The following is a 12886-nucleotide window of genomic DNA, read 5'->3' on the forward strand; positions in this document are numbered from 1 at the left end:
ACAGTAAAGTTCTGGTTCTGGATGAATGGTGTGATGCTGACAGAAATGCATGACACATGACTTCGCGGCTGAAAACTGGAAGCCGTGGGCTAGAGCCCATTACCGCATCTTGTGAATGGCTTGCTGCAGGTGCCGCTCAGCAACACCAGTGCTGGAGGAGCAGTATGAAATACAGAAGTCATCCATGTACAGAGAAGGTGAGACCGACGGCCCTACAGCTGCTGCTAGGCTGTTAATAGCCATTAAAAATGGAGACACTCAATACAGAGCCCTACGGAATGCCATTCTCCTGAATGGACACGGAAAGTACTGAGTTTTGCATAAAAATTGGGAGCGGGTCCTGGAGACTTATACAATGTGGCAAGGATAGAATGTCGCCAGGTCATGTCGTATGCTTCACGTAAGTAAAAAAAAAATGGCAACCAGATGTTGGCGTCTGGAAAAGGCTGTCCGAATGGCAGACTCGAGGGACACAAGATTATCAATGGTAGAGCGACCCTTGCGGAAGGCGCCCTGACATGGAGCCAGTAGATCACGTGACTCCAGGACCCAACCCAACCACCAACAAACATTACGTTCCAGCAGCTTACAATGGAAGTTAGTGAGGCTGATGGGCTGGTAGCTATCCACATCAAGCGGGTTTTGACCGGGTTTGAGCACCGGAATGATGGTGCTCTCCCGCCATAATGATGGAAAGATGCCATCGCACCAGATCTGGCTGAAGATGACGAGGAGATGTCGCTTGTAGTCAGACAAGAGATCTTTAATCATCTGACTATGGATCCAATCCAGCCCAGGAGCTGAGTCGGGGCAATGTGCAAGGGCACGGAGGAGCTATCACTCTGTAAATGGGGAGATATAGGGTTCTCTGTGGCATGTAGTGAACAAGAGGACTTTCCTTTCCAACTGCCGTTTGAGGGTGTGAAAGGCTGGCGGGGTAGTTCTCTGATGCAGAGGCTCAAGCATAGTGCTCAGCAAAGTGCTCGGCAATCATGTCTACGTCGGTAGATAACACGCCATTGATGTTAATGCCAGGGTCAACTGTTGGGGTCCGGTACCCAAAAAGACATCTGATCTTTGTCCAGACTTGGGAAAGTGATGTATGGCACCCACTGGTCGACACATACCTCTCCCAACACTCCTGTTTCCGTCGTTTTATAAGCTCGTGAACGTGGGCACAGAGCCGCTTAAAGGCTATTAGGTGCTCTAGGGAAGGGTGCTGCTTATGTCGCTGTAGAGCTCGCCGAAGCTCTTTAGTTGCCTCAGTGGCTTCCAGTGACCACCAAGGGACTGTCTTTTGCCAGGGGCACCCTAAATAACGAGAGACAGCGTTTTCGGCCGCAGAAACGATAGTTGTAGTGACATCAATGGAACCATGTGGGGGAGATTCAGCGATGACAGCAGAGGTGAAGGCTTCCCAGTCTGCCTTGTTTAAGGCCCATCTAGGTAGGCGTCCATGGGCATGACGCTGGGAGAGTGACAGGAAGATGGGGCAGAGGTCACTACCACACGGATCATCATGTGCTCTCCAGTGGATAGATGGGAGAAGGCCTGGACTGCAAACCGAGAGATCAATGGCTGAGGAAGTGCCATGTGCCACACTGAAACGTGTGGGGGCACCTGTATTTAAGAGGCAGAGGTCGAGTTGTGACAGTAAATTTAAAGCAGGGCGCCACCCGACAAGGGGTTATGCCCGTTCAAATCTCCCAAAAGTAGGAATGGTTTAGGGAACTGATCAATCAGTGTAGCCAATACGTTCAGGGATACTGCACCATCTGGAGGAAGATATACATTGTAGACAGTTATTTCCTGTGTCATCCTCATCCTGACAGCCACAGCTTCAAGAGGGGTTTGGAGGGGCACAGGTTCACTACATACTGAGTTCAGGACATGAACGCAAACTCCACCTGACACACAATACGGTTCCTGTAATATCCCTTATAGCTTAGGAGGGCAGGGGTCCGCATTGCTGGGAACCAGGTTTCCTGTAGGGCAATGCAGAACGCAGTTGTAAAGCTTAAAAGTTGCCGTAGCTCAGCCAGATGGTGGAGAAAACTGCCGCAATTCCACTGGAGGATTACGTGATCAGGAGACTGGGAAGGCATGAAACACTCAATGAGGCAGTCTACGCCTCAGGGTCACCTGCTGCCACCAGATGGGTACCAGTGTGATCGACATCCATTGTGTCTGAGGGCCCAGCGAGATCTAGGTCCTCAGCGGACGACAGAATCTTCACCTCATCCTCAGACACAGAGCTTGCAGGTAGTGGTAGTGTGGGTGCCACCACAGTACCTTGGTTCTTTGGGGTCTTTTTTTATTTAGGTTTCTCTTGCTGCTCCTTAGGTTTGACCAGCTGGGAGGGCTTCACTGATTCAGTCTCAGGGACTGAGGAGGACCGTGAAGCCCTACAACCAGCTACCTGTGGTTGCTTCAGCCACTGGCAGGTGTCAGCTTTGCCACTGGTAGGAACCTGGGAAGGGAGTGACCCAAGGGATCCCTTCCTGGTGAGAGGAGCCGAAGAAGACATACGCTCCTCCAGCTGAGAAGTGGATGCTGACGTACTCTGGCATCCCCGATGGTTGGGGGGGGGGGGGGGGGTTGCTCCTGAAGTAGGTTGTGCAGGAGCAACAGGGGGGGAAGTGCCTCCCCCCCCCCCCCCCAATCAAGGGGGCAGGTGGGGTCTGACAGCTCTTAGAGCCAACTGTATGCAGCGGAACGGAAGATGGCAGAACCGCTGTCCTAGCGGCAGCATAAGTTGACGTCACATGCACAGAATGTAGCCTCTCATATTTTCTCTTAGCCTCAGTGTAGGTCAGTCGGTCCATGGTCTTGTACGCCATTACTTTTCTTTCTTTCTGCAGAATCCTGCAGTCTGGCGAGCAAGGTGAATGGTGCTCTCCGCAGTTGACACAGATGGGAAACGGGGCACAGGGAGTGTTGCGATGTGAAGGACGTCCAAAATCCTGACAGGTGATGCTGGAAGAACAGCAGGAAGACATATGGCCGAACTTCCAGCACTTAAAAGCACCTCATTGGGGGAGGGATATAAGGCTTTACATCACAGCATTAGACCATCACCTTGATCTTCTCAGGTAATGTGTCACCCTCGAAGGCCAAGACGAAGGCACCAGTGGCAACGTGATTGTCTCTTGGACCCTAGTGGACGCGCCGGAGGAAATGGACATCTCACTGCTATAGATTGGCGCACAGCTCATTGCCAGACCGAGAAAGAAGATCCCTGTGAAATATGATACCCTGGAACATACTTAAGCTTTTATGGGGCGTGATGGAAACAGAAACATCCCCCAGCTTGTCACAGGCGAGTAGTGCCTGTGACTGGGCAGAGTATGCTGTTTTGGTCAAGACCGACCCTGAGCGCATTTTGGACAAGCCCTCCACCTCTCCAAGCTAGTCCTCTAAATGCTCCACAAAAAACTGAGGTTTCATTGACAAGAAAAATTTCCCCATCAACTCTCGTACATACGAGGTACCTGGGTGAATAAACTTCGCTGCCATCCTTAGCCTGGCGTTCCTCCCATGGTGTGGCCGGGCGGGAGGGGGGTACTATTTGGGGTTGTACTTCTTAGCATTGAAGTTAGACCTTGACCGCTTAGAGACTGGCGATGTTTGACCACCAGCAGGAGATGATGTGTTACGCTTCATGATATGTCATCCGCCCTGATACCACCCACTCGGACCAGCGGCCCTCCCCACGGGCACTATCCAGTCGCAGCAAAGGCCACCTGGCAAGATGGCCATTGCTGGGAGTCCCGATGCCCCAGGGTGACAGGCATCTACTCCTTGGCATATGTGGGGAGTTAACGGCACAGGCATCAGCAGAGCAATCCCTGTGTGGTCAGGGGGCTACAACCAACAGGGTACATGGCGGCCCTAACACAACGGACTGGTTATCGTGCTGGATATCAGGCACAAACGAGCTAAGAAGTCCATTATTGTCGACAGTGCAGAAAGTGATACTACACAGAGGACGGAGGAAAACTCACCCAATAGGGTGACCTCACCCAGCAGCTGAAGAATGAGTGGAAGTGCAGACTCACGTCAACGAAGGATGTGACAGGTCTCAGCACATGATGGACACTATGCACCATATAAGGCACCCTTTCCCAATTGGCTTGCTCTTCAAATAAATTTTGAAAAATGGAGGTCAAACCCTACAGGGGACCATCACATAAAGGCCGAAACATGTGAGACTCCTTCTAGTCACCACTTACGACAGGCAGGAATACCTCAGGCCTATTCTAACCCCTGGACCCGCAGGGGGGACGAGTGCAAGATTTGTCTACATGTAGGTAAGTGTTTAAGCTTTATAACATTCAGACAACAGTGTAATAGAGAACTGCAATAAATAGAATGCTTTAATATAGCTTACACTACATTGTTGTAAAAATGAGGAAAACACTGAAAAATAAGTTTACTGCTGTGTCACGATGTCAATAAAAAGAATTGTATGCCAATGGGTTAATAGTGAGACAGCAAAAGCTAACTATGTTGTTTGATACCAAACTCTCATTTCCACTAATCTGAATCAATGGTCTTGAGACAGGGATCCAAATGAATTAAACGATCAAAAAGACACACAGGCTCCTGTTGAGGTCCACGAAATGTGACCTCCCATGATGCTAGTGTGGACAGTTCATTTGAGGCTAGCCATAAAGAGTGAAGAGCCCCTGACAATGCAGTGCTGATTAATGAAATCCCTGGCAGTAAATTCTGTAGGTAAAGAATGGAATAAAATTCTGTATTGAGCAAGCGAGAGAGAGAGAGAGAGAGAGAGAGAGAGAGAGAGAGAGAGAGAGAGAGAGAGAGAGAGAAATTTATCAAGCTACCAACATACAGAAAATTCACGACACTTTTGGAGTCTTTGGGGCAAATCTTCAGGTGTTTTACATTGGTTTTTCATTAATGCTTATGCTTGTAGTACATTGGGCGTAAACAGCTTAGTTGTCAAGAAATTAAATCAGCACTAAAATAATATTTTTATGTGCTTGTTCTAACTGGTTCTCATGGTGATTACAATGAAGTGCAGGGCACATAACTGACATTTATTACAATTATTTTTGCACAGTATTCAGTTCCATTTAATATAGAAATTAAAAGGAAAACGTTTTTTTCCAGAAAACAAGCTAAATAAATGTAACATTTCCATAAGCTACAATTATATTTGTGACCTTACATAACTATTTTTTCCTTAATAAAGACAGTCCCAAAATTAATACACATGTGCAGCATATGACTAACCCATGAAATCTGCAGAAAGCTACCATTTTACAAATGTGAACAGGTGGAAAAACATCACTGGCTAACCTGTTTACATTTAATAGGACCAGTGGAAAGAAAAAGTTAATATTAATGAAAAAAGCATGTAAAAATCTTAAAATTAGCCTCTAGGGCTGTAAATATAGGGTTGGTGCATAAGTTTATAGCGTTTTTCTGTAAGTTTAATAAACACAATAGATAAACATAACAGAGACTCTAGTCATTAATAATATACTCTCCCTCACTATCTACTACAGTCTGTGCCAATGCTGGGGTAAGTTTTTGATTCTATGACTGTATGTGGTTAGGAGGCGAAGTACTCGTCGACCCATGTTCAGAGTGCATTTTCATCCGGCAAGGAAGTTCCTTGAAGATTGTTCAATAGATATCGGAAAGGGTGATAAGATGAGAGTGCAAGATCATGTGAATAATGATGGTATGAAATGAGTTCCCAACCCAACTCCTGTATACTGTGTTTTGTCAGTCTAGGAGAATGTGGGCAGACGTTATCACGGAGTAGCATCACTTCACACAGTCTTCTTGGTCGTTGGTCTTCGACTGCATCTGCAAGATGTCTCAGTTGTTGACAATAAAGGTCAGCAGTGATGGTTGCATCTCGGGGAAGCAATTTGCAGTACACCACACTGTCACTGTTCCACCAGAAGCCTAACATTATCTTTTGTGGATGCACACAGGCCATTGTACAGGGAGTTGCTGCACTGTTTGTGCTCAACCATTCCTTTCTTTTTCTTATGTTAGCATAAAAACACCACTTCTTGTTACTAGTAACAATACAGGATAGGAATGGTTAGTGTTGCTCAAGAGCCAATTGATGATTTGCAAGCAGAAATGAACATATGGCCACCTGCTGATCCTTGTGATTTTGGTTTAGAGCATGCAATACCTATACATTTTTGTACCTTCTCCACTGCATGCAAAAGTCATACAATGGTGGAATGATCACTTTTGCCAATTCTTAAGTACAAGGATGTAGAACATTGTAGATTGATGCATTTAAACGATCTTCAAACCCCAGAGATCTTCCTGAACATTGAGAGCCACTAGTGTCAAAACGATCTTCCTCAAAATGAGAAAACCATTTTCTTGTCATGCTCTTTCCAATGGCATTATCCCCACACACAGCGAAAAAGTTCTGGTTGCCTTCACCGCTGTCACTCCTTTATTGCATTCAACCAGAAGAACATGCCACAAATGTTCCCATTTCTCCGCTTGGCATTCCATTTCCTAGCACCTACTATTCCACGCACAGTCTTAAAATGACTACACATAAACTCAAATAGCAACAGTGAACCACAAATAAAAAATGACAGTTGATAAATAAGCCTACAGCAACTGGAATACCAACATGCAAAACAAAAATACTATGAACTTATACACCAACATAATAGTATATCATGCATCTTCAATAAATCAATAAATTATGAATGAAAATGAACTTTCATCTATTTTTCACATAAGTAACAATGTGATATCTTTCCCCACCAATAATCATCGACAGGGTCTTTCTTTACAAGAAGAAACCCAAAAGTTCTTGTATCCATCTAGTCGTGTACATTGATTACAGCCACAGGAAAATATAACACATGGCTGAAAAGTAAGTGTGATACAACAAATTGTCCTTTGAGAAAATTTGCAGAATTGTGATAATCACTCTCAACTTCCACAAACTAAAATTGTAGTAAGTAAGTAAAAATGATTAGACAATGGCTACACAAAATCTACATTTTAGACATTTCTATACTTTTTTCATGTGTTTTCTCATGATATTACAGAAGTCAGAAACAACAACAGAGGAGATGAGAATATTTAGGAGTAAACAGGACCACTCCTGTAATCCTCCTGGCCCTAACTTCTGCTAATCCACAGTACCCATGTCCTCTACTCAACAGTTTCAGTCCCTCTGTCCTGTCACTCGCTTCCAATTGGCATGCTGCAGCTCACTGACTTTGGTACCTGTGTCTCACACGTCTAGCCCACGCACCTATCACTTCTCCTTTTTTTCACACCTCTCATCTTGCTCTGAGCCACAAGCTACGTGTCCCCAACCCCCTCTTCCTGCTCCGCCCCCACTTTCTCCCTCTAGCCAACCCCTCTGACACAGCCCCTGTCCTCAGTCCATCTGGTGAACTGCAGCCCCAGCATTGTGTGTCCAGCAGCCTGCACAATGTAGATGCACATGTGTGTGTGTGTGTGTGTGTGTGTGTGTGTGTGTGTGTGTGTGTGCGCGTATGTGTGTGTGTGTGTGTACCATATGCTAAAGCTAAAGAAAGGGAAGATAAATTTCCCCTGCAAGGTTTAGAAGTAGAATTTATCTACAGTACATTTACAGTTTAAAATTATATACTTACATAGTCTGAAAGATCATGAAGCCCACTTGGAAAGCGGCTACGATCAGGAACAAGCTGTCCACTCAAACTCCTCTCTTTCTCCAACCAGCAGTCATCAATGTTTATAAATTCATATCCTAGTGCAGCATAGCCCTCAGAAACGACGAGGTCTGTCATAGTCCGGAATAAGTTTTCACTGAACAGAAAGAAATATTAATTAGAAAAGCGGCCAATAAGACCCTCCTCATGCAAATATTAGATTTTCTAATTTATTACAGCTTTGTCACTATCATGGAAATTGTTTGAACAACTCATCATTAGCATATGTTCAATTACCTACTGAGAATAGTACATCAAAGGTCCCTGCATATGATAAAATTTACTTTATTTACAGATTAATTATAATAATTTTCTTTTCACAAGATTCTTCCACAAAACCTGTTGGTTTGTTAGCTGCATATTCTAGATAATATGTCTTATTCATGATAAATTTTATGACAATTGCACACATTTATTAAAAAAGATACATTTAAATAATTTATTCTTTACTTATCAAGATCTGACATTAATATTGTCCACAAGGTTATTAGCATACAATATGAAAAGCAAGTGTCCCAACACACTGCTCCAGTGAAGTGTGTTGGGATCCCCTTGCTGTTCATGTTGTATATTAATGACCTTATGGACAATATTAATAGTAACTGCAGATGATGCAGTTATCTATAAAGACGTATTGTCCGAAAGAAGTTGCATGAATATTCATTCAGATCTTGAAAAGATTTCAAAGTGGTGCAAAGATTGGCAACTTGCTTTAAATGTTCAGAAATGGAAGATTGTGCACTTAACAAAACAAAAAAATGTTATATCCTATGACTATTATATTAATGAGTCACTGTTGGAATTGACCAACTCATACAAATACCTGGGTTACAGAAGGAATTACAAAGGAGAAATAAATTTAATTTACATTTCAAAATACTACTATAATCTGCAAGAGATTTGCTTTCTGTGACTTTCTTTGCCTTTTGGGGAAACAGAGCAAAAAGTAGTCTCTACATCTGACATACAAGAATAATGTTCAATGTTCAAGAGCAGTGGTCACTGCAACCAAGAATTTCCACATGCAGAAGGGCAGTTCTGCAACCAAGAATTTCCACATGCAGAAGGGCAGTTCTGTGCAACACTTTCCATTCGTCGACAATTTTAGCCAAAAACACAACATAGCAGAAACAGTTTCAAAACAACCTCAGTTTAACTCTGCACTGATCATCTGATGTTCTGGTTCAAATTCCTTGTGTATCAAAAAACACTGCCTTTATCATAAATGTTTGGAGATATTTTTTGGGATACTGGGAAGCCAGTGAACGTAATTCATATTTCTCTCTCTCTCTCTCTCTCTCTCTCTCTCTCTCTCTCCCCCCCCCTTCCCCCCTCTTTCTCTTTCTTCGTCATAGACATGGAGCCATAGCCACTGACAGCATGAGTTTTGCCACTTTACAAGAGCTGAGGCACATGCAAAGTCTTACTGGAACCATGTTCTGTGAAAAACTGGCATGGAGTCACACCTGCAGACCATTAAACAGCTCCCTGAACCCCACAACACACACACACACACACACACACACACACACACACACACACTGCATTTGGAGCTGGCAAACCTTAATTACTTCTGATGGTTCAACCTGAATGTTCCCACAATTTCCATTCTATAACAGAGCTGTGTAAACACAAAATAACACTTGTAAATGTTGACTGTTCTGAGCTGTGTGCCCTACTCATTTCTTCCCTGTGCATCCTAAATATGCAGCAGATGCTTCTCCAGACAGCCTTGGTTTAGTGCTGCACCAACATGTGGGTTACACTAACCCATAATCTATACTTCAAAAACCTTGTCACTAGCTCAAACTCATACACTGAAACTGGACTACTTATTCATTTACATAGCCTAGAAATTCCATTCACAAGTGCACATGCACACTGGAACACCGCTGTGTAGCTATGAACTTTTTAGTCCATTCTGCACTGCTTTGCACCACGTTTGCACAAGGCACTCTGGCGTGGATGCAACTTAAGAAGTACAGTGCACTGCAGCAGCCTTTTGCTCTATCAGGTGTAACAATCATTTCAGTTTTCCACCATAGGTTAGATCCTGGTGCTTAACTTTCCTTATGAGCCCACCTAATTTTCAACATTCTTCTGTAGCACCACATCTCAAATGCTTCTATTCTCTTCTGTTTTTCCCACTATCTGTGTGTCACTGCCATACAATACTGTGCTGCAAACGTACATTCTCAGTAATTTATTCCTCAAATTAAAACCTACGTTTGATACTGATAGACTTCTCATGACCAGGAATACCATTTTTACCAGTTTTCCATCGCAGGTTAGAGCTTTTTATGTCCTCATTGCTCTGTCCGTCATTGATTATCTTGCTGCTAGGTAGCAGAATTCCTTAACTTCATGTACTTTGTGAGCGCCAATTATGATGTTAAGTTTCTCGCTTTTCTCATTTCTGCTACTTTTCGTTACTTTCGTCTTTCTCTGATTAACAATCAATCCATATTCTGTACTCATTAGATGCCATTTAACAGAGCCTGTAATTCTTCTTCACTTCCACTGAGGATAGCAATGTCACTGGTGAATCTTTAAATTGTGTGGATGATATTTTTCCAAAAGTCTGACGGTGTATCACCAGTCTCATACAGCCTATACACTGATGCGAATCATTGCTTCATTGCCACTTCCCCCCAAGATTTTTGAAATTCCAATGGAATGTTATCAATCCCTTCTGCCTTATTTGATTTTAGTTCTTCCAAATCTCTTCTAAATTCTGACTCTAATACTGGGTCCCCTATCTCTTCCCTATCGACTCATGTTTCTTCTTCTATCACATCTTCAGTAAAGTCCTCCCATCACACAAGCCCTCAATGTATTCTCCACCTATCCCCTTTCTTCTCTGAATTTAACAGTAGAATTCTCCTTTCACTCCTAAATATTACTGCCCTTGCTTTAATTTCACCTCAAGTTGTTCTGAATTTTCTATATGTTTAGTCAGTCCTTCCAACAATTATTTCTTTTTCAGTTTCTACACATTTTTCATGTAGCCAATTCACCCTAGCTTTCCCATACTTCCTATTTATTTCATTCCTAAGTGACTTGTATTTCTGCTTTCCTGAATTTCCCTTTAATGTTTTTGTACTTTCTTCTTTCATCAATCAACTGAAGTATTTCTTCTGTTAGCCATGCTTCCTTCGCACTTACCCTTCCTGCACCAATGTTTTTTCCTCCAACTTCTGCAATTGCTCTTTTTAGAAATGTCCATTCCTCTTCAACTGAACCACCCACTGAGCTATTCATTATAACAGTATCTGTAGCCTCAGAGAAGTTCAAGCGTACCTCTTCATTCCTTAATACTTCCATATCCCACTTCTTTGCACATTGATTTTAGTCTCTAAACTTTATCCTATGACTCATCACTACTAAACTGTGAACTGAGTCTATATCTGGTCCTGGATACACCTTACAGCCATTGTGTGATCATGATGTAATCAAACTGAAATCTTCCTCTACCTCCTGGGTTTTTTCAAGTATACATCCTCCTCTTGTGGTTCTTGAACAGAGTGTTCATTATTACCATATGACATTTATTGCAGAACTCAATAAGTCTTTCTTCTCTCTCATTCCTACAACCAAGCCCATATTCTCCTGTAATCCTTTCTTCTCCTCCTTCCCATACAACCATATTTGAATCCCTCATGACTATTATATTTTCACCTCTGTTTACTTACTGAATTACCTGTTCAATATCCTCATATACCTTCCTTACCTCTTCATCTTCTGCTTGAGATGTCTGCATGTATAGCTGAACTATTGATGTCAGTGTTCATTTGCTGTTGATTCTGATGAGAATAGCCCTATCATTGAAATGTCTGCAGTAACTCATTCTCTGTCCTAACTTCCTATTCATAATGAATCCTACTCCTGTTATACCATATTACCCTGTACTCATGTAACCAGAAATCCTTGTCTTCTTCCTAAATCATTTCACTGACCCCCCACTATGCCTAGACTGAGTCTTACCATTTCCTTTTCAGATTTTCTAGCTTCCATACCACATTCAAACTTCTGATATTCCACACCTCGTCTCATGAAATGTTATCTTTTAATTGGTTATTCAAGCTTTTCCTCATGGTCACTTCCCCCTTGGCAGTCCCCTCCTGGAGATATAAATGGGGGACTAGTCTGGAACTTCTGCCAATGGAGAGATTAACATGATGCTTTTAAGTATAAGCCACATGTCCTGTGAATACATGCTACGTGTCTTTAATGCAGTGGTTTCCATTTCCTTCTGCATCCCCATGCCATTGATCACTGCTAATTATTCCACATTTTAGGGTCAATTTCCCACCACAAGGGCAAGAGAGTTCCCTGAAACTCTGTCTGCTCCTCTGACCCTCTTGACAAGATTGTTGTCAGAATGAGAGAGACTTCTTATACCGGATGTCTTTGGCCATCATTGCTGATGACTTTTATTCAAAATTTAAGCAGTGGCATGTCTTGAACCCAGGCCTGAGGACGTTATGATTACGAAACAAAGACTGTTCCCCTAGACCATGGATACATCGTTATTCAGTTGCCAGTACATTAACTATGTCTGGTCAACAGTCTGTGATTTCCAACCACAATGCATTAGTACAGCTACAAATCCAACGACAACTGTTTTGAGACCTCTGTTTAGGTTTTCTGACAGGCCAAGGATCTACCAGCTGAAGCTCTGAAAAACATCCTACTCAAAGCATCAAAGAGGTGGCTGCAATGGCCAGACATAATGTCCTGCAAAGACAAACATATCCACATCCATTATTCCCAGCCCCAGGGCAGTGATACAACACTGTCAGAAGTCTGTTTTCTCCAATCATTTGCTACAGCTTCAACAAGGATTACTTGCTTGCTTATCTGCCAATACCAACTGGGTCATTGTTCGTTAACCCATGAAGGCCACAGAGAGACATTTCTTCACCTTTGAGCATTTTTGAAAGGTCAGTGACATCAAAGTTTAAACACAACCACAATTATACATTAGACTTTACACGTCACTTTGGTAATTTATAATAATAAATGAATACAGTTGGAGTAATACATTACGTTTGGACGCTAGACTTTGCACATTACATACTGATTTGTTTAAAATTGTGTATTGTGTAATACTGCATTTTATTATCTCATAAAAGCAAAGCTCTTATTATTTTGTCATGAGA

General features: G+C 42.9%; 1 protein-coding gene across 2 annotated transcripts in view; it reads right to left on the reverse strand.

The window, feature by feature from the left end:
- Positions 1 to 12886, reverse strand: part of LOC126412121 (alpha-N-acetylgalactosaminidase) — a 108580-nt gene that overhangs the window by 61573 nt on the left and 34121 nt on the right. For both annotated transcript variants that reach the window (XM_050081560.1, XM_050081559.1), the window contains exon 3: positions 7647 to 7821. In XM_050081560.1, coding sequence (XP_049937517.1) covers positions 7647 to 7821 — 175 coding nt within the window. The remainder of the gene's footprint in view (positions 1 to 7646; positions 7822 to 12886) is intronic.

Source organism: Schistocerca serialis, chromosome 7 (assembly GCF_023864345.2).
Source record: "Schistocerca serialis cubense isolate TAMUIC-IGC-003099 chromosome 7, iqSchSeri2.2, whole genome shotgun sequence".
NCBI lineage: Eukaryota > Metazoa > Arthropoda > Insecta > Orthoptera > Acrididae > Schistocerca > Schistocerca serialis.